The sequence below is a fragment of the Carassius gibelio genome, chromosome B3 (assembly GCF_023724105.1).
Source record: "Carassius gibelio isolate Cgi1373 ecotype wild population from Czech Republic chromosome B3, carGib1.2-hapl.c, whole genome shotgun sequence".
NCBI lineage: Eukaryota > Metazoa > Chordata > Actinopteri > Cypriniformes > Cyprinidae > Carassius > Carassius gibelio.
In genome coordinates this window covers 45,667,708-45,693,700 of record NC_068398.1, presented here as the reverse complement: position 1 = coordinate 45,693,700, position 25,993 = coordinate 45,667,708, and the positions used below count along the sequence as shown (strand labels likewise).

The following is a 25,993-nucleotide window of genomic DNA, read 5'->3' as shown; positions in this document are numbered from 1 at the left end:
GTTCCAGCACACACTGGAGTGTTAGGGAATGAAGAAGCTGACAAATTAGCAAAGCAAGCCATGGTAAAAGAAAATATAGATATGGACATTAAGCATAGTAAAGAATAAATAAAATCAATCATTAAAAGGGAGATAAATAAAAAATGGCAAAATTACTGGGACAATGAAAGTAAATGGAAAGTGCTTCATTCAATTCAACCATTGGTAGGAAGGGGAAGGAGTTCAAGTGTGAAAAGGAAAGAGGATTGTATTATATCAAGATTGAGATTAGGGCATACAGGTCTTAACTCAATAATGCATTTAACAGGAAAACATCCTAATGGTATGTGTGACAGGTGTGGAGTAAGAGAAACAGTGCAACATCTAATTAGACTCTATTAAATATGAAGAAGAAAGAAAGACATTAATGGGAGAAATGCCGAAGGATGATATAGTATATTATTAAAATTTCAGAAGACAGCCAAGTTAATACATAACATATAGGTAAGGGTTTTATTATTATTGTTATTATTTTATTAATAATTACTGTGGAAGGGAATTGGTGTCTGATCCATTGCCTACAGTAGATGGCGTTAATGCTCTGAAAAAGAATGCGAAGCGGCAATAACCACGAAGAAGAAGAAGAAGAAGAAGAAGGACTTCACGTCGCTCACAGGTGACGTCACCACGCGCGCCTCGGCTCTCTTCTGAGGTGAGAAGCAGCTGACGGTCAACACACTTAATACAGTTACAGAGTTCGCTCGTTAAATCAGTTCTTCACGGGGTCGTTCGTGTGGTGCACTGCTAAATGTGTGTGTGCTGACCGGAATAATCGTGTAGCAGCGGTGTGAGGAACACTGTTACATTCAGTCAGACTTCTGAGATGTGTTCGTGTGTGTGTCTCTTGATCGAGAGAGTGATCTGTGAGGAGAAGTAATGCTGTCTAAGTGCCGTGTAATGCGCGACATGTGAGTTCAAACAGGTGTAAATGATTCTTCTCCCTCTGACAACAGGTGTGTATTCCTCGGTGTGTGTGTGCTTCTCAGTCTCTGACTGATGAATGAATGAACGCTGGAGTGTTTTCATCTCCTGAAGATCACACAGAGATCATGAATGAAGCAGAAGCAGAGTCCTGCAGGATCAAGCAGGAAGTCATCGAAGAAAAGATAGGTTTGTGTTTGTGTTTCCTCAAACAGTTCATCAGATGTGTGTGAAACACAGTTAAACTGAAGGAGTGAGGAGTCAGATTATATGATAGAGCTGCAATATAATGATATAATAAGACGCTTTCGACGCCGTCGCAAAAGACACCGCACAAGCACATAATATTAATGTTGTTTTTAATGACCCGCACAGCGCTCACTGTTCTAATCTAATGCCCTGTACATGCCAGATGTTTCGAAACAATCTACCGGGATGCAAAAATTCAAACTCAAACATTTTCCAGAACAGGGTCAAATTGAGTGCTGGTATTAATACTCTGATAAAAATGTTTGATGTGAGCAGCAGTGTGTGTTTTGCTGCAGCAGCGCCGATGGAAGTAGTGCTGTGTCGTTCTTGAACGATTCGTTCATTTAGAACGAATCTTTAATCTGACTCGGGAAGAATGAATCGTCTCGGGGAGTGATTCGTTCAGTCGCGCATGCGCAGTATATGTTCTGTTCTGCTAGTAGTAATTCACCTGTGTCAGTCTGAGCCGGAAAGAGAAATGATTAGTTCATCTTTCGGGTTGTTCGTTCTTTTGTCCCGTGAAGTGACCGCATTGGCTAGAGTAATTAGTTAATTTACAACCTTCCTTAAAAATGGGTCCATAGTATTTATTATTATTTTTATTTTTTATTATAATTATTATTTACTCTTAAAGTTATGTGATGCATTTCTGGTTTCAAATTGTTGCTTTTAATTTCTGTCATGATACTTTTCCATAACACTGAATGTGGTAATAAAGAGTTGGTTATGCTTTAAATTTTGCCCATATGATGGCGAAATCACTTTTGTTTGTTTGTTTTTATATTTTTTTACAGTGGATTCTAATCTTCAAAAATGACCTTGTTGTGTTATTTATGTCTGTTTGAGTTCACCCTTCAGATTAGACTACAGAACTGTAGTGTTACTGGTTTAGGATTCAAAATGTTATTTGCTTTTAATTTGTCATTATGTCCTTTTTGAGCAATCTTCTTATACATATATTAGACCAATTTGTCATGTCTGCCTAGGAAAAGCCATTTTAATTTATTTAATTTTATTTTACATTTTTAAAAATAAAAAAACTAGTCTATAAATACTTTGTGTTGTAGGCTTGTATTATTATATAATTGACTCTTTGTTCTTGTCATAGTATAACTATTTGGTGTTTTAAACCATGCAGGTACGAGGAAGAGATGGTAGATTTAATTTAAAGTCCACCAGTTTTACACTAATATAGGACATAAACGAACATGTTAAATATAAAGTATTCAAAACAGGTAAGTTGATATAATTGGAGTAAAGTTGAATTGAACTGATGCATCAGTCATACATCGCTCCGGACCGTGCGCCTCATGACGAGACAGACGCACCGCCACAGAAACAAGAATGAGATGCTTTCTAACAAGACTGTGACATTAAACTCAGTTAGTGAGAACTCGTTTAAAATACTGCACATATATAGGACGTTCACATTACTTGTTAAAGTTTGATGAAATACATTATATCTGCAGACAATGTACGTCTGTTTGTGGATGGAGACTTTGTAACGGCCAAAACTATGTATTTTGCATGCATCACATTATAGTGGGGTGTTCATGAATATAATAACAAGGCAACAGAGCGAACTTATCATCCATAGTGATTCTCAAGTCCTTCTACGTCATCACCACATAGTGTGTTTTATACGTTAAAGGGATAGTTCACCCAAAAATCAAAATTATATCATTAATAACTCACCCTCATGTCGTTCCAAACCCGTGAGACCTCCGTTTATCTTTGGAACACAGTTTAAGATATTTTAGATTTAGAGAGCTTTCAGTCCCTCCATTGAAGCTGTGCGTACTAGATGTGTTGGGGAAGTAACAGGTAACATTTTAATTACATTTTGCTAAAATGAACGAACTTACTAGAAAATAGATTCATTAATTTTGCTGAACGAGACTCAAAAGTCTTGAGTTGGTAAAATGATCCGAACTTCCCATCCCTGGATGGAAGCAGTTCACCAATTGTCACAAGCGTCGCAGTTACGTTGGGGATCATTTTATTTTTAATACTATAGTTTTATTTGAACACATTGCAATTGTGGACAGCTCATAATAGCGCAAATATAGCTTTTCATCTAAAAGATCTATATAGTAACAACTTTACATGTTTGCTCAATCTAATGTTAAAGCCCATCTCTCAAGTTGAAGATCCCTGTGAATGAACGTGTAGATAAATAGTGTTGGAACTCTATTTGCGTGAAGAATCGAATCATAAATGTGCAATAAAAACACTTTTTTTTTTTAGCAAAATTTTGAGTAAAATTACTTCCACTGTCAAAAATGCTCTGATCGGAAGTGGCGCAACGGCCGGTAAATCTCACCTCTTTGTAATGGAGTCAGACAGTGAAGAGGTTGCAGTAGGGGTTAATGTCAACTCTTACGATGGACCATTGCCATATAATTATGAGCCGCCTAGGCAAGAGAGGGGTCAGGCAGAGTTAAGGGGAAGGGCAAATGGACAGAGGAGAGAGATAGAGTTGTGGTGTGAGGAGAATCGGTGGAGTGACCACAGGCTATGTGGCTAACGTTGTCTCCATGTTTATCACATTGGAGTATCTTTAATAAATCATATTTAGCAATATTGCTGTCGATTTTGTTGTTTTTCAAGCAGCCATGTAGATAGTCACCATCTATGCCAGCAACGTGTCTTAAAATGTTTCATTTAGATCCCAGATTTTAAATGAATGCTGTAGGCTATAGCTTACATCTGTGATGGTCAGCTAATTTGGACAGGGATGGAAATGCTGTGCATTTCTGCACAACATAGTTTATCGTGAAATTTTGTAGAAATTGCTAGCTGATGTTTAATCAGTAACTGCTTTCGGACCTAGGTGTCCACATGTTCTGCTTCTGCAGATGTCAAGAGTTTGGGCCGTATATATGAACAACATAAGTGGCCAGCTGGAATTCCGAACTTAGTCGGCTGTTATACTACTCCCCTCTTAGTATTTCCGACGGACATTATGTAAATGAGCTCACATGTACTGCGGAGAACGTGTATGAAAGCAGTCTTCCTGCAAAGTTCAGCTCCAATCCTAATCAAACACACCTGAAGCAACTAATTAAGGTCTTCAGGCTCATTTAAAAATTAAAGGCAGGTGTGTTCGATTAGGATTGGAGCTAAACTTTGCAGGACAGTCGTTCACCAGGAGCAGGGTTGGGCACCCATGACCTAAACCCACACTGAGAACCAGGGCGGCAGTACCTATGTTTGCCTGTCGTTACGTCATATGACTTGTTCTCTGGGAAAAGGCAGTTTCTTTGAGCAAAGCTTAGAATAGGTACACTTTTTTTTTTTACATTTCTACCCGTGGGTGTTGTAAAATATGTATTCTTATGTATGTGTTTTTAAATTAACATTTTCATACAAGATTCTGTATAAATTAAGTTATACAATTAAATTAAAAGATGGCCTTTAAGCTACAGAAATGTGCGCTATTGAAGTGTGTGTGGAAGCTGAACCGCAGGACAGATGGAGGCGCCATTGCACTCACTTGATCTCCAAATACTCCCTCATTTTTGGTCATACAGATCAGTGTTGTTTTTGGCAGCCGTTTTAGTCTTAGTCTTTTGGACGAAAATGCTTTTTCGTTTTTGTCACATTTTAATCATTTATAAACTTCATAGTTTTAGTCAAGTTTTAGTCGACGAAAACGAAAAAAGGTTTTAGTCAATTTTAGTAAAAAACAAAAGTTGTCTTTAACAAATTAATTTAGGTTAAAAAGTATTGGAAATGGACTTAGGTTTGACAGGTTGTAACGAGTGTTGCAATTCATAAAACAACAGTTAACCTTAAAAGCTTTGCATAATAAACAAGACTTTAGCATTGATGGAGATGCAGTGCTGCAAGCTGTACTTCATGGTCGCATTGGGCAGAAACCTTTGCATAATAAACAAGACTTTAGCATTGATGGAAATGCAGTGCTGCAAGCTGTACTTCATGGTCGCATTGGGCAGAAACCTTTGCATAATAAACAAGACTTTCGCATTGATGGAGATGCAGTGCTGCAAGCTGTACTTCATGGTCGCATTGGGCAGAAACCTTTTATCCACATATTTCAAGTTATATTTTTTCCATGAATTGATGCACTTCTGAAATTTCAGCACATTGCCTATTTTCACCAGTAATCACAGTAATAAAGGAATGGTTTAAAGTTTAAACAGCAAAAAACTTTGAGCTACTACAACATTACAGACAGATAAAGTGGTAACAGTGGAATCACTGTTTTACTACAAAAAAAGCCAGGAATAAAAACATTCTTACTTTGGCAATTGTGGCTTTATTTGAGAAATTGCTAAAGTGCAATGAACAATGTGCCCAAAATATAAGCTATTGAGGAACACATACTTATGCTCTACAACTTGTGCTTCAACTTGTCTGTCAGTGCAACAACAAGATGCATATTATTTGTAAACACACACATCATACAACCCTGTCTAATTAAAGTGACACAAACATTCAGGGATCCAAACACATGTTTGGTTAAAAAAAGAGAGTTATCGAAGCCCTCACCCCGCTGCAAATATCACAATTTAATATTTATATATGAATGTCAAGAGCTAAGAAGTGTATGTATTTATATAGCCTACACTACACACAAATAATATACAATTAAATTATGCTCATTTTAAATGTATTGTGTAGGCTAGTTATAAAAATATAGGCTTTTAATAATCTTTCAGTGCGCAAAACCATGATAATATGAAATGCTTCAAAACAGAGCGCACAAAGCGCGTATGCACATCGCGGGTGCAGAATGATGTGCTCAAAGCAACATGGAGTCACAGTGTGCTGCGCTGCTCAAGTGCGAATTTAAAAGTACATGCATCCCCGTCCCAGGTGCAGCCCCCCCTCGATCTGCAGGCTGCAGCCGGGTGCTTCTCCAAAATAGGCAGAAATGATATGCATGGTGAACGTCAGACTTATAATCATTTTCGTTTCGTCTCGTCTCGTCTCATCAACGAAAACTCGAAAACGTCTCGTCATGTTTTAGTCACATTAGAGCCATTTTTAGATTGTCGCGTTATCGTCATAAAAAAAGGTGCGTCAACGAAATCATTTTGTTATCGTCATCGTTGACGAAAACAACATAGATACAGATAAAAGTAATCATTTTTTCGAATCTCCACCCCTTACCGTGTTATTAATAAGGTGTTTATTAATTACTGTGAAATTTTACCTCCCTGTGACATCTTCACTAGATATCTTGCATCTTTTACAGTTTAAGCCTGTTGAAAATCTCTGAAAAGCTTTCTTCTTTTGGTCTTTATGAATGTGATTCCATCATATAAAGATGAATGTCATGAGACTGACATATCCCATGAATCCCACCCTTAAAAATTCTAATTCATTATTAATTGTTTTATCTCAATTATCGTATTATCATAATCGTTGGGAATTGAAATCTAAACAGTTTTTTTTTTCAGATTAATTGAACAGTCCTAGCTGATGGTGTTTGCTCTATATGCTGACTGTTTTAAACAGTCTTTGTCTTCTGAAAGTTTGTCTTACTGTTCTTGGTCTTCTGAAAGTGAAATTCAGCCAAGTATGGTGACCCATACTTAGAATTTGTGCTCTGCATTTAACCCATCCGAAATGCACACACACAGAGCAGTGAACACACACCCGGAGCAGTGGGCAGCCATTTATGCTGCGGCGCCCGGGGAGCAGTTGGGGGTTCGATGCCTTGCTCAAGGACACCTAAGTCATGGTATTGAAGGTGGAGAGAGAACTGTACATGCACTCCCCCCACCCACAATTCCTGCCGGCCCGAGGCTCGAACTCACAACCTTTCGATCGCGAGTCTGAGTCACTAACCGTCAGGCCACGACTTCCCCAAAGTGGGAGATTTTGCTGAAACCCGTACTGGAGCTTCAAGGCAAATACAAACCCAATTCCATAAAAGTTGGGACACTGTACAAATTGTGAATAAAAACAGAATGCACTGATGTGGAATTAAAAAAATTTAATATTTTGTTTAGAATACAACATAGATGATATATCAAATGTTTAAACTAAAAAAATGTATCATTTTTATGGGGAAATAAGATAACACATCTCAAAAAAGTTGGGACAAGGCCATGTTTACCACTGTGTGGCATCCCCTCTTCTTTTTATAACAGTCTGCAAACGTCTGGGGACTGAGGAGCGAGTTGCTCAAGTTTAGGAATAGGAATGTTGTCCAATTCTTGTCTAATACAGGCTTTTAGTTGTTCAACTGTCTTAGGTCTTCTTTGTCACATCTTCCTCTTTATGATGCACCAAATGTTTTCTATGGGTGAAAGATCATTTCAGTACCCGGATACTACTTCTACTCAGCCATGATGTTGTAATTGATGCAGTATGTGGTCTGGCATTGTCATGTTAGAAAATGCAAGGTCTTCCCTGAAAGAGACGACGTCTGGATGGGAGCATATGTTGTTCTAGAGCTTGGATATACCTTTCAGCATTGATGGTGCCTTTCCAGATGTGTAAGCTGCCCATGCCACACTCACTCATGCAACCCCATACCATCAGAGATGCAGGCTTCTGAACTGAGTGCTGATAACAACTTGGGTTGTCCTTGTCCTCTTTAGTCCGGATGACATGGTGTCCCAGTTTTCCAAAAAGGACTTCAAATTTTAATTTGTCTGACCACAGAACAGTTTTCCACTTTGCCACAGTCCATTTTAAATGAGCCTTGGCCCAGAGAAAACGCCACTGGTTCTGGATCATGTTTAGATATGGCTTCTTTTTTTACCTTTAGAGTTTTGCCGGCAATGGCCAATGGCACGATGGATTGTATTCACCGACAATGTTTTCTGGAAGTATTCCGGAGCCCATGTTGTGATTTCCATTACAGTAGCATTCCTCTATGTGATGCAGTTTTAAGGGCCTGAAGATCACGGGCATCCAGTATGGTTTTTTGGCCTTGACCCTTACACACAGAGACTGTTCCAGTTCTCAGAATCTTTGGATTATATTATGCACTGTAGATGATGATAACTTCAAACTCTTTTCAGTTTTTCACTGAGAAACTCCTTTCTGATATTGCTCCACTATTTTTTGTCGCAGCATTGGGGGAATTGGTGATCCTCTGCCCATCTTGACTTCTGAGAGACACTGCCCCTCTGAGAGGCTCTTTTTCTACCCAATCAAGTTGCCAATTGACCTAATAAGTTGCAAATTGGTCCTCCAGCTGTTCCTTAATATGTACATTTAACTTTTCTGGCCTTTTATTGTTATCTGTCCCAACTTTTTTGGAATGTGTAGCTCTCATTAAATCCAAAATGAGCCAGTATGTGACATGACATTTCAAAATGTCTCACTTTCAACATTTGATATGTTATCTATATTCTATTGTAAATTAAATATTAGCTTTTGGGATTTGTAAATTATTCCATTCCTTTTTTACTCACAATTTGTAGTGTCCCAACTTTTTTGGAATCGGGTTTGTAATGTTATTAAAAATAATAATCCAATGATCAGCATACAGCGTTCAAATGAATCCATCAAAATGATCATACATCAAAATGATCATACTTCTTATTAATGTGTCAGTGTTCCCATTGTCCCTTTATATATATATTTTTTTTTTTTTGAATTTTGAATGATTTAATGAAAATTAAAATTATTATTGTTTTCATTTAGAGCTGATGGAAGGGATCAAGGAGATAGAAGAAGTGATTGAAGCAGGGAAGAAACATCATGACATCGAAACTGATGAAACCTCCTTGAGTCCCTCGTGGGAAACAAGACCTGAAATATGTTTCATTTGCCCTCAGTGTAAAGAGATTTTCACATCCAAAGAAAGTCTTAATCTTCACATAAAATGTGAAAGTGGAATGAAGCCGTACGCATGTGATCTCTGCGAGAAGACTTTCAGTCAAAAAGCAAACCTTGCCAGACACAAGAAAATCCACACTGGAGAGAAGCCATACTCATGTGATCAGTGTGGGAAGAAGTTCAGAAGTAAAGGAAACCTAAATGAACACATGAAAATCCACACCGGAGAGATGCCGTTCACGTGTGATCAGTGCGGGAAGAAGTTCAGACATAAAGGAAGCCTCAATGCACACATGAGAATCCACGCTGGAGAGAGTGAAACCACTGAAGATAAACCACACACATGCAGTCAATGTGGAAAGAGATTCAGACACAAACACCACCTCGATCGACACATGAAAATCCACACCGGAGAGATGCCGTTCACGTGTGATCAGTGCGGGAGGAAGTTCAGACATAAAGAAAGCCTCAATATACACATGAGAATCCACGCTGGAGAGAGTGAAACCACTGAAGAAAAACCGCACGCATGCAGTCAATGTGGAAAGAGATTCACACAAAAACACCTCGTCGATCAACACATGAGAATCCACGCTGGAGAGGGTGAAGATAAACCGCACACATGCAGTCAGTGTGGAAAGAGATTCAGACAAAAACACCGCCTCAATCAACACATGAGAATCCACACTGGAGAGAAACCGCACTCGTGTGATCACTGCGGGCAGAGTTTCACACGAAAACAGCTACTTAATGATCACATAAAGATCCACACGGGACAAAACCTGCACACCTGTGAACAGTGCGGGAAGAGTTACAGGAAGTTAAGTGTTTTCAAAGTACATCTGCTCCATCATTCTAGAGACAGGATCTATAACTGTGACCAGTGCAGTAAAAGGTTTTTTAGGCCAGATAACCTGAGGGAGCACATGAAAACCCATTCAGAGGAGAGGCCTTACGTGTGTTATTTGTGTGCAAAGAGCTTTAGACATCTGAATTGTTTAAAAACACACCAGAAAAGACACAGCGGTGTGAAGGATCATACTTGCTCTGAGTGCGGAAAGACTTATTTTAACCTTTATGCACTGAAACGGCACCAGATCGTTCACATCAGAGAAAAACCTTACCAGTGTTCACTCTGTGACAAGAGATTCAGTATTTTAGGATACCTGAAAAGACACGAGAGTGTTCACACTAGCTAGAAGCCCTATCACTGCTAGTCCTGTGAAGAGTTTCATCTGATTATCTTCTCTACTTAGTCATACGAATAAAACATGTTCAGATCTGGTGCTCTGAGGAGTCTTTGTAGCAACCTGTGTGTGTGTGTGTGCGCATGGCTTCAGGAGAGCAACCCTACCTTTGTATAGTTTTATTTTCTTTCCTATATATTCATGCATTTTTGTCATTTTTGGTGTTTGTATATTTTATAATTATGAAATGTTACGATAAGCTCTAGTCATGACGAAGCATCAGGATTGAAAATTAGTCGCACAGAAATAAAGCGTTATGAAGATAGTCTGCTCTTCAGTCAAGTCTGTGTCTGTTTATTTGAAGTCACAGTAACCTATCACATTTGGAAAGAACGATAATTTCTATATTATTATAAAAGCTCCTGAACAAAAACTAAATGAGACGATACTTATGACAGCTAAAATATGATGAATACATGATTTTGATAGAGAATAAGAAGCTGACGTCTGATTTCTTCAAGCGGTCATATTTACCATGTTTAATATAGTAACTTTTAATTCCTAGCGTGCACATTCTTTTGCATCGCTTATAAATATTTCTGCCTTGTATGGTGATTATAATAGATTACTATGGAGACTGTGTCTGTTCCCCGAACTAGAAAATACAAAAAAACGTCCAAACCAAGTTAAGGCTAACAATTTAATTGAGGTTCAACAAATAAAAAACAAATGCAATATGGATAAACAAATGATAAACCTTGGCTTATTGAATATCAGATCCATTTCTACGAAAACACTTTTTGTAAATAATATGATAACTGATCATAATATAGATGTGCTCTGTTTGACAGAAACCTGGCTAAAACCTGATGATTACATTATTTTAAATGAGTCCACCCCCCAAGATTACTGTTATAAACATGAGCCGCGTCTACAAAAAGGCAAAGGGGGAGGTGTTGCTTCAATTTATAACAACGTTTTCAGGATTTCTCAGAGGGCAGGCTTCAAGTATAACTCGTTTGAAGTAATGGTGCTACATATAACATTATCCAGAGAAACAAATGTTAATGATAAATCCCCCACCAGGCCACCATACAGACTTTATTAAAGAGTTTGGTGATTTTACATCCGAGTTAGTTCTGGCTGCACATAAAGTTTTAATAGTTGGTGATTTTAATATCCATGTCGATAATGAAAAAGATGCATTGGGATCAGCATTTATAGACATTCTGAACTCTATTGGTGTTAGACAACAAGTTTCAGGACCTACTCATTGTCGAAATCATACTCTAGATTTAATACTGTCACATGGAATTGATGTTGATAGTGTTGAAATTATTCAGCCAAGTGATGATATCCCAGATCATTATTTAGTTCTATGCAAACTTCATATAGCAAAAATTGTAAATTCTACTTCTCGTTACAAATATAGAAGAACCATCATTTCTACCACAAAAGACAGCTTTTTAAGTTATCTTCCTGATGTATCCAAATTCCTTAGCATATCCAAAACCTCAGAACAACTTGATGATGTAACAGAAACTATGGACTTTTCTAGCACTTTAAATACAGTTGCTCCTTTACGCTTAAGGAAGGTCAAGGAAAACAACAGTTTGACACCATGGTATAATGAGCATACTCACACCCTAAAGAGAGCAGCCCGAAAAATGGAGCGCAGCTGGAGGAAAACAAAACTAGAGGTATTTCGTATTGCTTGGCGGGAAAGTAGCATATCCTACAGAAAAGCATTAAAAACTGCTAGATCTGATTATTTTTCTTCTCTTTTAGAAGAAAACAAACATAACCCCAGGTATTTATTCAATACAGTGGCTAAATTAACGAAAAATAAAGCCTCAACAAGTGTTGACATTTCCCAACACCACAGCAGTAATGACTTTATGAACTACTTTACTTCTAAAATCGATACTATTAGAGATAAAATTGCAACCATTCAGCCGTCAGCTACAGTATCACATCAGACAGTGCACTATAGACCCCCTGAGGAACAGTTCCACTCATTCTCTACTATAGGAGAGGAAGAATTTTATAAACTTGTTAAACCATCTAAACCAACATGTATGTTAGACCCTATACCATTTAAGCTCCTAAAAGAGGTGCTTCCAGAAGTCATAGGTCCTCTTCTGACTATTATTAATTCCTCAGTCATTAAGATATGTCCCCAAAACCTTCAAACTGGCTGTTATTAAGCCTCTCATAAAAAAACCACAACTTGACCCCAAAGAACTTGTTAATTATAGACCAATCTCGAATCTCCCTTTTCTGTCCAAGATACTAGAAAAGGTGGTATCCTCACAATTATATTCCTTCTTAAAGAAAAATGGTATATGTTAGGATTTCCAGTCAGGATTTAGACCGTATCATAGTACTGAGACTGCTCTCCTTAGAGTTACAAATGATCTGCTCTTATCATCTGATCGTGGGTGTATCTCTCTATTAGTTTTATTGGATCTTATTGCTGCGTTTGACACAATTGACCACAGCATTCTTTTGCATAGACTTTAACACTTTGTTGGCATCAGTTGAAGTGCATTAGCATGGTTTAAATTGTACGTATATGACCGCCATCAGTTCGTAGCAGTGAATGAAGATGTATCATATCTATCACAAGTGCAGTATGGAGTACCTCAAGGCTCAGTACTAGGGCCGCTACTCTTCACGCTTTATATGTTACCCTTGGGAGATATCATCAGGAAACATGGTGTTAGCTTTCACTGTTATGCTGATGATACTCAGCTCTATATTTCCTCGCAGCCCGGTGAAACACACCAATTTGAAAAACTAATGGAATGCATAGTCAATATAAAAAATTGGATGACGAGTAATTTCTTACTGCTAAATTCAGAAAAAACAGAGGTGTTAATTTATAGGGCCTTAAAACTCTGCTTGTAATAACCTAGAACACTGTCTAAGACTTGATGGTTGCTCTGTCAATTCTTCGTCATCAGTTAGGAACCTAGGTGTGCTACTTGATCGCAATCTTTCCTTAGAAAGCCACGTTTCTAGCATTTGTAAAACTGCATTTTTCCATCTCAAAAATATATATAAATTATGGCCTATGCTCTCAATGTCAAATGCAGAAATGTTAATCCATGCATTTATGACTTCAAGGTTAGACTATTGTAATGCTTTATTGGGTGGTTGTTCTGCACGCTTAGTAAACAAACTACAGCTAGTCCAAAATGCAGCAGCAAGAGTTCTTACTAGAACCTTCCTATGCCCATATTAGCCCGGTCCTGTCCACACTGGCACTGGCTCCCTATCAAACATCGTATAGATTTAAGAATATTGCTTATTACTTATAAAGCCCTGATTGGTTTAGCACCTCAGTATTTGAATTAACTCCTTTTACATTATACTCCTCTACGTCCGCTACGTTCTCAAAACTCAGGCAATTTGATAATACCTAGAATATCAAAATCAACTGCGGGCGGCAGATCCTTTTCCTATTTGGCGCCTAAACTCTGGAATAACCTACCTAACATTGTTCGGGAGGCAGACACACTCTTGCAGTTTAAATCTAGATTAAAGACCCATCCCTTTAACCTGGCATACACATAATATACTAATATGCTTTTAATATCCAAATCCGTTAAAGGATTTTAGGCTGCATTAATTAGGTAAACCGGAACCAGAAACACTTCACATAACACCCTATGTACTTGCTACATCATTAGAAGAATGGCGTCTACGCTAATATTTGTCTGTTTCTCTCTTATTCCGAGGTCACCGTAGCCACCAGATCCAGTCTGTATCCAGATCAGAGGGTCACTGCAGTCACCCGGATCCAGTACGTATCCAGACCAGATGGTGGATCAGCACCTAGAAAGGACCTCTAAATCCCTGAAAGACAGCGGAGACCAGGACAACTAGAGCCCCAGATACAGATCCCCTGTGAAGACCTTGTCTCAGATGACCACCAGGACAAGACCACAGGAAACAGATGATTCTTCTGCACAATCTGGCTTTCCTGCAGCCTGGAATTGAACTACTGGTTTCGTCTGGTCAGAGGAGAACTGGCCCCCCAACTGAGCCTGGTTTCTCCCAAGGTTTTTTTCTCCATTATGTCACCGATGGAGTTTAGGTTCCTTGCCGCTGTCAACTCTGGCTTGCTTAGTTGGGGTCACTTCATCTACAGCGATATCATTGACTTGATTGCAAATAAATGCACAGACACTATTTAACTGAACATAGATGACATCACTGAATTCAGTGATGAACTGCCTTAACTATCATTTTGCATTATTGAGACACTGTTTTCCAAATGAATGTTGTTCAGTGCTTTGACGCAATGTATTTTGTTTAAAGCACTATATAAATAAAGGTGATTGATATAATCCACATCGGACCAAGTTATTTCAAACACTCGCTGTGAGGTTTGAAAAAGTTTTTAAAGCTGGTGTTATAGCTGTAGCTTTCTGAAATGATCCACAGCTGATGCTCTCCAGACGCCGAGAAACTCCGCCTTTGTTCAGAACCACTCCACACGACTGCTTTTAGCCCAACAGTGGAAACACGGCTACTGAAAGAAGTTGGCAGTACTGTTCGCAGTGAAACACACAGCGTCTAAATGACATGGCAGCGGTTACAACAATACTACAATGAGAAAGTTACGCCTTCTTTCTTTGCGTAAACATTTGGTCGGTGTTATGCTAATCTTCCCCTACAGTGACGTAGAGATGTGAGGTAGAGCTTAAGATCTTTGCCCGAACCCGATGGGACCAGACGGGTTAGGCCTTAATTTATATCATCTTTCGCGGTCTCGGGTCTGGCTCGGGCTTTCGCTCCGGTTTGCAAGGTAAACGAGCGGTCATGTGATGTGTTTCGATTAGCGCGAGAAATATGTGAAAATGAATGCTGAGTAGGTGTAACGGAGGCTTGCCTCTCTCGATTCCGTTTTGGTTGCACCAGCAACTAAAGCAAAGTCTGAGGTGTGGAAAAGTTTTGACCGTGTTTATAATGAGAATAATGAGTGAATAATGATGACGCACCATCAGTGAGTGCAGGAACACGCTGAAGCCATCTACAGTGGATTCAATCATTTTCCAAAAACATGTAGGCTTAGCCTAATCGCTGTTTAAATGAAAACTAAATACGTCTTAAATGCATAATATGGACAGAGTATATATACGCTAATATTGTAATTATTCTTTTATTAAATGTCAGCTGCTAGTGGCGAGGCAAATCCGGAGCCATTATCCTAATTTTGTTATTGCCAAATACCCATCTTAATTTAAAATTTATCTCAATTTAATTTGTTAAAAAAGACTCGTTTTTATTAGTGTGTTGGTCTATTTATTGGCTAAATGAGCATATGTCTAAAATGCTGAGATGTTAAGATGTCACAGCTCTAATGTGGGGCGTGTTAGAACGAGTTGCTTTAGGGGGGTGCGGACAAGTCTTAACTTTTATAAAGAATATCTCTTTGGATTTGATACTTAAGTTTTTTTGTTTTTAAAGATCTTCTTTTTGAACCAAGAGCTTGTAACACTCCAAAGAGAATGGAACATTTTAAATCGGATCATTTGACCCCTTTATCGTCATTGCTAAAGCTCATGTTGTGCAGCAGTAATTTTCCTTTGCTACTGCTTGTGGTATAATAATAGCACTTGATGGATTTTTGCTGGTCATTTTTTTTTCATCAATACTTCTTCACCTGATTCTGCCCTTGTGTGCCTCTTCACAGTCAACTTTCTGACAGATAAAGACTGTTAAAACCAAAACAGTTTTGGAACAAGGTTTGCTGTTAAGAGGTTTTGGGTATTAGATAACTGCTGACTGCTTGTTTGAATGCCAGACAAAACAGTTATTTTTCACTGATTTCATTGGTCGGTGTCGGACTTAATCTAACATTTGAAACCAGACCCAGTAATATGTTAAGGCAATAAAGCCCAGTATGGAAAAATGCTTATGTTTCCGGAAAATTGCTCCTATTCTGTTTTCTAAAACATAAGATCAAGAATTTCTAAACATTAATTTATTCTACAAGATGTATAAACAGCAGGTTCCAGTAGTAGAATTCCTTTAACAAAATTAGCAAAGATAATCCACACTCAAAAAAAAAAAAACTAGATAATGTACTGGCAGAAAATTACCAGGACATTTTCTGTCAATCTGTTTTGCTAAATTTTATTTAAAATTATGGCATAGACCTATCTTTAGTAGCAAATAAATCCAGCACAATGTAAATAAATTGGTTTATTTTTACCTCATGTAAACATTCTTAAAAGTGCATTCAATTACAAAAGGAAGCGTCACAAATTGGTGTAATCCAAACGGCGTGGTGAAGGCTGTTTTTTTCTTTGGAAGTGGAAGATAAGGGGATCTGCCAATATCCCTTTGTTAAGTCCAATGTTGAGTAAAAGCGAGCCGTGCCTAACCGATTGAGCAACTAGTCAATCCGCAGCATTGGATAAGCATCAAATTTTGATACTGCATTCACCCGGCGATAATCCACACAAAACCACACCGAGCCGTCCGTTTTGGGCACCAAAACTATCGGGCTTGCCCAATCACTGTGGGACTCCTCGATTACTCCCATCCCCAGCATTGGCTCTGATTCAGTCTGAACCACCTTTTTTTGTGTTCAGGTAATCCATATGGCTGGCTGCGAACCACCACGCTCGGCTTTGTCTCAATATGGTGCTGAATCCGATCAATACGACTAGGAAGGGGCGAAAACACGTCTGCAAACTCTACCTGTAACCGCCCAATGTCAGTGAGCTGTGAGGGTGAGAGGTGATCCCCTCCCGGGGCGATCCTCCTCCTCACTCACTGCCGTCGCTAGTAACACCGACCCCTCTGCGCTCCATTTTTTAAAGAGGTTAAGTTAGTAGATTTGCTGTGAGTCTCCTCTATCTGTTCATACTACTTCATAACTGAGTTGTCCTATCCGCCGTGTGACTTCAAAGGGTCCTTGCCACTTTGCTAATAATTTGGAGCTAGAGGTTGGGAATAACACGAGCACTTTATCTCCTGGTGCAAATTCTCGTAACTAAGCCCCCTGGTTATATAGCCGACTTTGCTTGTCCTGGGCCTGGAGCAAATTTTCCATAGAGAGCCACCCCAGTGTATGGAGTTTGGATCGCAGGTCCAGGACATATTGAATTTTGTTCTTACTGTCCGAATGTCGGTCCTCCAAAGTTTCCTTAAGGATGTCGAGCACCCCCCCAGGGCTGGCGTCCATAAAGAAGCTCGAAGGGGGAAAGCCCCGTGGAGGCTTGGGGGAATAAGAGGGTTTCTAGCCATCTGTCCCAATTTTTTGCTTCTTGTACGATCTCACGAATCATGGTTTTCAATGTTCGATTCATCCGTTCGACCAGTCTGTCCGTTTGTGAGTGATAGACGTTGGTACATACTGCTTTAATGCTCAACAATTCATACAGTTCGCTTAAAGTGCGTGACACAAATGCGGTGCCGTGGTCCTTGAGAATCTCTTTTGGGATTCCCACGTGGGAGATTAAACAAAACAGGGCATCCGCCACACTCTTTGCCGAGATGTTGCGGAGCACCACCGCCTCAGGATATCGGGTTGCGTAATCCACTATGACTTACGCAAAGCGATGTCCCCGTGCCGATCGCTCTAATGGCCCAATGAGGTCCATACCAATTCGTTCAAAGGGGGCCTGCACTAGAGGAATAGGGCGCAATGGCGCTTTTGGGGTGGCCGGTGGGTTTACCAACTGATATTCCCAACGAGAAGCGCACCACCTGCGCACGTTCTCGTGAATGCCCGGCCAAAAGAATCGGGTCATTAGACGATTTAGTGTCGCCATCACTCCTAAGTGCCCTGCCATTGGATTACAATGCCATTGGAGTACTCCGAGGTACTAACAATTGGGTTGTATCTTCCTTAGTCTGAGCGTCGCGGGTCACTCAATACAACCTGTCCTTAATAATGGCAAAATACGGATGGGAGAGTGCTTGGTCAGGGTGGAGAACCTGCCCATCGATGGCATGGACCTGCTTGAAAGCATGTTTGAGGGTCTCATCCAGGGACTGTTCCAGGGGAAAGTCATCACAGCTGGAAAGGTTTAGCCTCGCCAGGCCGCTCGGTTCTCCTGAGACCGCCCCGCTAGGTCCTGGCACAGATTATCACACCTGCACACTTGCACCCCCCTCCAGCCGTCTCTCTTCACACGAGGCATCCACTGTTAAACACCCCAATAACTGCTCAAGCGCTGGCCAATTAGTTCCCAAAATTAGCGGATGCCGGAGGCGCGGACTAACGGCCACCTCCACATTATGCTTTTGGCCCCTAAATTGTATGGCAGCCTCGTGCACACACCTCACCTAAACCATGCGGCCCATATCCAATGCCCCAGTTTGTATCAGGTTTTGATTGATGGAGGTCTGGTTACAACCTGAATCCACCAAGGCCTGATAGGTACCCCCTTAATACTCACGGGTATTTGGTACAACCCGACCTGATCGAGGGCAGCCTGCAGGTCGTCCAGGATCCGGACCAATGTCCCCACCTCCATTACCAGGCACCGATCCACGAAATGGCCCAGATCCCCGCAATGCCAGCAGACCAGACCAGGCCTCCCTGCCTCCATAGTGGCCGGAAGTGGGTCAGGCAATTGGCATGGGGAAGCAGCAGGAGGCTCCTCAGATCCCTTTCGGTGTGGCGATCCCATTCCCCGGGTCGGGCCTCGCGCCCCAGCTGCTGGCTCCGTCCCCGACCTCCAGCGGGGGGCGGCCCTCGGTGGCCCAGCCCAATGGGACCTAGGGAGAGGGACGGGTTTCGGGGCAGGGGAAGAGAGAGAGAAAGATGGTAGGGGCTCGCCAACCCTGGAACACGCCGCCAGCTGATCCTCCGCCAGTCGGATGGCCAGATCCAGCGACGCCGGGTGGTGGCATTGGACCCACTGCTCCTGTTCCTGCGTCTCTCGGCCCCACCCCACTCGTCACACTAGCACACTATTATTAATAATTGACTCCACAAATGTTCATATTTAAAGGGGGAGTGAAATGCTATTAAATGCATACTTAGTTTTACACTGTTAAAGAGTTGGATTCCCATGCTAAACATTAAAATTAAGTTTTGTTCCAAAAATACTCCTTCTGATTTGTCACAAGTTTCAGAAAGTTTTTTTTCGAGTATGGGTCTGTGTGACATTAGATGGAGCGGAATTTCCTTATAAGGGCACATAGGGAAGGGAAGAGCATGCGCGCGTCCATAGAGCAGAGCAGAGACATACACTGACCAGATCGAGAGAGCGAAATGTCATCAAAGAAGTGTGTTTTTGGTTGCCAGGGCAAGACAACCCTGCACAGATTACCAAAAAATAAAAAAACGTATTAAGGGACCAGTGGATGGAGTTTATTTTTACAGAGCATCGACATAGTTTTTTGTTTTACAAACAAGCCCCAATTTGACGCCGGATTTGCATATCGTTTATTTCTTAAGGATGATGCAGTCCCAACGAACAAGGGTCACAATCGTGTGTTGGAACCACAGGTGGTGAGTAAAACTGCTTCAAATATCTCTGTGTTGTTAACTTAACTATCGGCGCGTAAGCACATCAAGTAAACAACATGCGATGTTGGCATCAAACTGCACTTCCCACATGTACACCTTTAAAGAAAAAAAAGCCATATAAAGTGGAACTTAGTCATTTTCCAAAACCGCTAAGCAAATATATACAGTTTCAATACATACCACATAGAGACATCCTGCTGTAGTCGTTGTTGCTGCTGCTCTTGTTCAATTTCAGCCTCGGGATCTGATTCGGGATCATAAATATATGGCTGAATCTGACTGTTAGCCATGGTTTGTTTTGGATGATGGTTTTTTTCCCTCACGGTAATGTCATAGCTTCCAGACACCCTCAACACAAAAGCTTACGTGAGCTTGTGATTCTTTAGCTCCGCCCACACGTCACGCCTCCAGCTGCTTGTATTTTTCTGAAAAAGAAAACAGTACAGACTATTTTTCTCTAATAAATATAATAAAACTAAAGACTTTTTGGAGATATGAAGGATGCCGTACTACTCAATAGGTACTCAAGATTAACAGGAGATTGAGTGAAAATGAGCATTTCACCCCCCCCTTAACATGCAAGATGCATGATAGGAACAAAACTTTTTTGTTTGCACCCCTAGTTGTTGCACATCTTTTCACAAAAGAACATTACACAAAAGTAAATTAGTCTATTTAAGTAAAATTTCATGCAACAGAGGGTTAATATTGCTGTTTTAATTTATATCAACGCTTCTTTAGCTTTTTCAGTCCATTTCAAGTGTCCACCTTTGATAGTCTCATAAATAAGTTTAGACATCTGGCTAAAGCAAGGTATTAAGTCTCTAACATAACCCAGTAACCCCATTGTTTGCTGGTTCTGTCTAACTGTTTTTGGGGTCTCAAGTTGATTTACTCTGACTTTCATGGACTAAGTAACCCCTCTGTTACCTGCTGAAATCCAAAATTCGACTATATCAGTCATTAATTGTCTCTTTTTTATATATTTATTTTCAAACCTGCCTTCGCAAGTCGTTTCAACAATTCTGTTACAAGGTATATGTCTCCATTTGACAAGATTAATATGTTGTCTATATAAAGTTCAATGTCTAAATCTTTCAACATTTCACACCTTACCAATTGAAAAGTTATAAGCGAGTTTTAAAAACCCAACAACAAACGTCGGTAAACATAATGTTTGTTGTTTACAGTAAAAGCAGTCTTTTCCTGACTTTCTTCGGCTAGAGGAATCGAGTATCCACTAGCAAAATCAATTTGTCCATCTCGTATTTTGTTCAACTGTATCTTACGCGTTAATTACATAATGTTTATCCGGTCTTGTTAAATGATTCAAATCCTCAAAGTTTGTAAGAAATATATACGTCCTGTCCGGTTTCACAACTAATTCGAGTTAGTAATAGCTCCTTTACCTCGTTTTATAACTCCCTGTTCTTCAAGCTCTTTTATAGTTAGTTCTGCCATTCCATTTTTATTATTTGGGTATTGCCTTTGTGGTTTATGAATTCCACCCTCGATAACATGCAAACCTATCATCTACTTTGCCGCAGTCATTTTTGCTCCATACATATGAAGTTTTACGTAGCTCTGACATTAACTGGTCCTTAGCCCATTGTGAACCTTTAATTTCATTTCAGATTCTTCTTAATTCTTGCTCATAATTAACCGGCTTTAATCTTAAAACCTTTTTCAGATCTTTTGCTGCTAATAAATTTTCAGAACTTCTAATCATAGTAATTCCATATTGTTCGCCTGTTTTTTTCCATTTTAACTTGTCCGTCATTTGTTTGTACCTGTATCGTACTATTTATCTCTAAAGGCTCAGTTGAGACAGACATTCATGCATGTGTCAATCAAATACTTTGTTCCATGAATATTAATATATACATTTTCATTTTCTTGTTTAACTTTTGGGTCACACAGTCTCTGTTTCAACTGGCCAGCTAACCTTCATTCTGTATCAGATTTGACTCGCTCCTTCTTCTTAGTTTTGCATGTTTTCCTCGTTGTTTAATTTAGAGCGTTTTTCCATTTTTTATTTACCTTATGTCCTCCTAATCTTTTTTCCGTTTTGATTTTTGTTATTAAGGTCTTCAATTATTTTAGTTCATTCTGCGGGGGTCATATTTTCCCATTTTTCACTTTTGTGGAAGTTTTCTCCCTCCCTGTGCATCCAGGTTTCCTTTTTTTCTGTATGTATTTTATTTATTTATTTATTTATTTTAATCTTTCTGGCCTTTGTAATTTATTGGTATTAAAATTATTTTTAAACTGTAGCCCTTGAGCTTGTTTATTTTGCGGAGTAAATTTCCTCATGGTTTTAACATGTTTTGTACCAAGATCATACTCAGCTAGTTTTCTTCTATTTTTCTCTAGTCGCATTATTCTGCAGAGTAACTAAATTATGCCTACATGCCTCAGCAACGGAACTTTGTCAGCATTAGGGATCTCCTGTTCTATAGAAAGCCAAATTTCTAATAAAGTTATATGCTCTTTTCTGGGCATTAAAGAGGGTTTTTCAAATTCCTCGACTTATCCAAACCCTCCAACAGTAGCGTAGCCAGAGAAGAGACTCTGGGTGTGCATATGAAAATCTGGGTGTGCCACATTTATTGTCAGATTACTGTGCAAAATTATGGGATAGTATTTTTGTCGCACTGCTTCCGTCCAACCATACTCCTAGTGGTAATTTGCAGGTCGTGTCAAAATGTAGTTAATTGTTAAATGTAATAATTTTCTTCCAAATACGATAATTTTGAACTTCTGGTACGATACTTGGACATTTCCAATCTGGCAACACTGTCTGTTGATGTTGGGCCCGGGGAGGGAGAAACATCCTCATCAGGTGTAACGTTAAGGCCTTGTCCATCAAGCCAAGGTTTTTTGCTAAAAAAAAAATTAAGAAAGGAGCTCTGCGACATATTGCTAGCTAGCAATGTGCAATCAAAAATTATCTGTTTATATCATAGACTGCTGGGGTCACAGTCAGCTGCTGTTTGCTGATAGGTTGGCAGTCCAAATGTCGGCAGATATATTTTAATAAAAATAATTTGAAATGTAAATTACATTTTAACATTTTGATCATTATTGCACCATAGTATTCTTATTTCTGTGCCCCTGAGAGTATGAGTTAGAATGTTCAGTGGCGTCACAGAACTGCCAGATTCAAACAGCTTTCGCGCGTTGGCTGCACTGAGCCAGAGACGGACGCGCTCAGCGCTTGTCATATACCACAATTAATATGCAGTTTTTTCAACCACATAATGTTTATTTTAAGTTTCATACATTTAAATATACATCATCACTAGTAAAACAATGCATTGGTACTTTGTAAAATACACACTGATGTCTATGTAAGCAGCAAAAACTATCTAATCAAATGTAATTTGCCGACGTGTTTTATTCATATATCAGACAGACATAGCAGAACAATAAAGTTTAATCTATTCTTCGTCCAGTTCAACAGCCACTTACTTTCGTGTATTTCGAGAGAAACTGGGGAATTCAAGTGCTGTACGTTAAATCCGGCTGACAGGACTCTGAACTGCAGCGCTCATCTCGTTATAGATCAAGATAATTTATAAAGGTTTTTAAACAAGTTTGTGTATATATTTTAATATAAGAATACCGATACATCTGTTGGCTGTGCTGTGGCTGCGGTGTGTCACGTGACAATCATGACGCGTCGCCATGAAAACAAGAGGTCAGTTAAAATATTTGTAATTAACGTGTGAAAGGGTTGATTTAAAAATATATATATTTTCTAACTAAACAACAATAGCCCAAGTTAAGTAAACATATTTTATTAAGACTATAAAAAGTCTTAATTCTGCATCTAATTTTAGGTGTGCAAGCTGCCACTGTGGGTGGCACAGGCACACCCGTGGCTACGCCATTGCCCTCCGAGGATATGGAGTGACCTGCACTAGTCTCGTAGCGGCATCTTGGCTCAGCTGCCCATTCTCAGCCGCTTTCATTCTCTGTTCTGTATATGCACTCTGGTCTTCATGCGACTTCTTATTTCCTACCTGTTTTCTAACTGCTTCTGTTAATTGTAATTCCAGCAATTTCGCATGTACACTATTCTGTTTTCTTCAGTTTCTTGTGGAGTTACAACTTCAATTGTCTGTAAAAAGTTGTAAATCCAGGAGTCGCTGGCCGAATCCTGACTGTTTTTCTTTACTTTGTGACCTGACCATCATAACCCTACTTAATTCTGTCCTCCAGTCCTACTACTTCCGTATATTTTTATATTTTTATTTCCTTTTCCAGATTTTTAATTTCAGATTTTAGTGAATGACCTACTTTTTCCAGTTCTTTAACTGTTTTTCTATTATATTCGTATTCTTCTTGAAATAATGTTTGTTTTCCCGTTAGACCATCCTTCTGTCCGAGCGACTCTCTGGGCAGATGGGGAGCGGCTTGCTGATCTCATCTGTCCATAAGTCAAACTTCTATCATTAACAATATTCTGGTCCCAATGTCGTGTTAATGTTCTTCCACGTTTCTCACTGGTAGGATTTTTGAATAAAATCCCTTTTACCTGAACTTCTGGCCAATCATTCTCTATTTGGTTTGTAACTCTTTGTTATTCCATCTGTATTTTCTGTTTCTCTACTTTCACTATCTTCAAAATATAGTGAAGAATCTGACCTGTCTGAGTCATATACAGCTCCGACACCTCGGATTCGTCTTCAGACTCTGCCTCACGCTGTTGTTTTTTTTCTGTCCCCTGCAGGAACATTCCCGACGGTTGAGAGGATCCTGGCTGGTTGTTGTCCTCCCTTTTCTCAAGATTTTTTTCAAGTTCATGCTGATTTATGTTGGTCATTAATAAATTTAAGGTCAATTGACCTTCCTGTGACATCTGTAATTCCCGATAGTATGCCTTCTAATACCGAATTAACTGGGTGTTTAAATTGTCCTGTTCCCATTAAAGTCATATGTATTTAATTTTCTTGTCTGTGTAGTGTTTCTTTTATTACTGCTGTTGTTATTATCCTGGCCTCTAACCAGGAGCGTTCTGCACTACAGGATTCATCTCTGTAATCAGTCATTACTGTATGCGCTACATAATTCCACTGCGGACGGCCAGAGGTTATTCTCACTGTCGCTGCGTGTTGCGGTCCGAGCTGGGCTCTCATACTTTAAATATCCTGTAATGCCTGTTTACCTAATTTATTGAAAATTGACCCAGAGCCAGTTATTATTTGTTTATTTCTATTTAGTATTACTAGGCCTCCTTCAATTCTTTTGATTAAACTGTCTCTAATAAGCAGTCTTATTCTGCCTATTTGTAGCTCGTATTATTCTGGAATAAGGGTGTTTCGATGAGCAATGGTAATAACACTATCTCTTTCCTCATCTTCACTTATTGGTATCATCAATCGGATTTCTTCCACTTGTTCGAAATCGTTAATACCAATTTGATATCTTTTAACTCTTACCATGTTTGGCAAGTGTCCTTTTTTCTCTTTTTAACGCTTTACCGCACATGTAATACTGTAAATCTCTATTTTGCCTTCCATCTTTTTTGCTAATTTTTTAAATTATATTTTCTACCTCTGGAGTTTTGCACTGCAATTGTATTGTACAGCTTAAATTTTTTGCTAGTTTTTGCATCCATCGCAATACTGCTAGACCCACTTCACTTTCCGTTAAAGTTTCCTAACTGCAGCCCTTCCTTGGTGGGAAGCCAAAGTAATAATTTTCCTGGGATCGTCACCTGGACGGATGTCTCTGCCTGTAGCGCCAACTCACTCTCATGCCCAGGAGGGGGAGGCCACACTGGGCCTGGGTCGCTCGAAAAAGCCCCTGGAGCTCAGCCTGCGAAGCGCTTTTGTCATCACCCCGATGGCGGGTAAAAACGGCATCCTCTATCGGGCCGACCTCCGGGGTCACGGGCGAAATCGGAGCTCTACCCGGGAAAGGTGCACCATCCTGGGCAAGGCCGCCGGAGAGGGGGTGGTTGGATGTTCGACCGGGGCCCGCTCGGGAACGCCGGGGCCTAGGGACTTAAAACTCGGGTCGTTGATAGGGCCCGTCGGCCCCTCTCGGACGCCGCCACCCCAGAGCCGGTGCACCCCAGGGGGCCGGAGATAGCGCCCACCGAAGGTGGAAATTTGAACGGCCGTATCTCGCCGAGGCCGAGACCCAGGGACTTCAAACTCGGGACCGCGGTAGACCCTGAGGCCCCCTATCAGACGCCGCCACCCGCGGGCCGATGGTCCCCCGGGGGCCGGGGATAGCGCCCCCCTAAGGTCGAAGATTTGACCGGCCATATCTCGCCGAGGCCGAGCCCCAGGGACTTCAAACTCGGGTCACTGATAGA

At 40.0% G+C, this 25,993-nt stretch overlaps 1 protein-coding gene and 1 long non-coding RNA gene across 14 annotated transcripts in view; one reads left to right on the top strand and one right to left on the bottom strand.

The window, feature by feature from the left end:
- Positions 1 to 25,993, top strand: part of LOC127952757 (gastrula zinc finger protein XlCGF57.1-like) — a 179,293-nt gene that overhangs the window by 35,279 nt on the left and 118,021 nt on the right. Inside the window, exons 1-3 of one of the 13 annotated variants that reach the window (XM_052551470.1) lie at positions 605 to 691; positions 993 to 1,149; positions 8,842 to 9,890. The exons of 5 other annotated variants lie outside the window; for them this stretch is intronic. In XM_052551470.1, the coding sequence (XP_052407430.1) occupies positions 1,044 to 1,149; positions 8,842 to 9,890 (1,155 nt within the window). In that variant the 5' untranslated portion in view covers positions 605 to 691; positions 993 to 1,043. Of the gene's footprint in view, positions 1 to 604; positions 903 to 992; positions 1,150 to 8,841; positions 9,891 to 25,993 lie in introns of those variants that run through there. 7 more of the 13 variants (XM_052551462.1, XM_052551467.1, XM_052551465.1 and 4 more) reach the window with 7 other exon arrangements.
- The window catches only part of LOC127952784 (uncharacterized), a 169,796-nt gene that overhangs the window by 27,394 nt on the left and 116,409 nt on the right, over positions 1 to 25,993 (bottom strand). Inside the window, exon 2 of the long non-coding RNA XR_008153052.1 lies at positions 8,945 to 9,089. This is a non-coding gene — a long non-coding RNA (uncharacterized LOC127952784). The remainder of the gene's footprint in view (positions 1 to 8,944; positions 9,090 to 25,993) is intronic.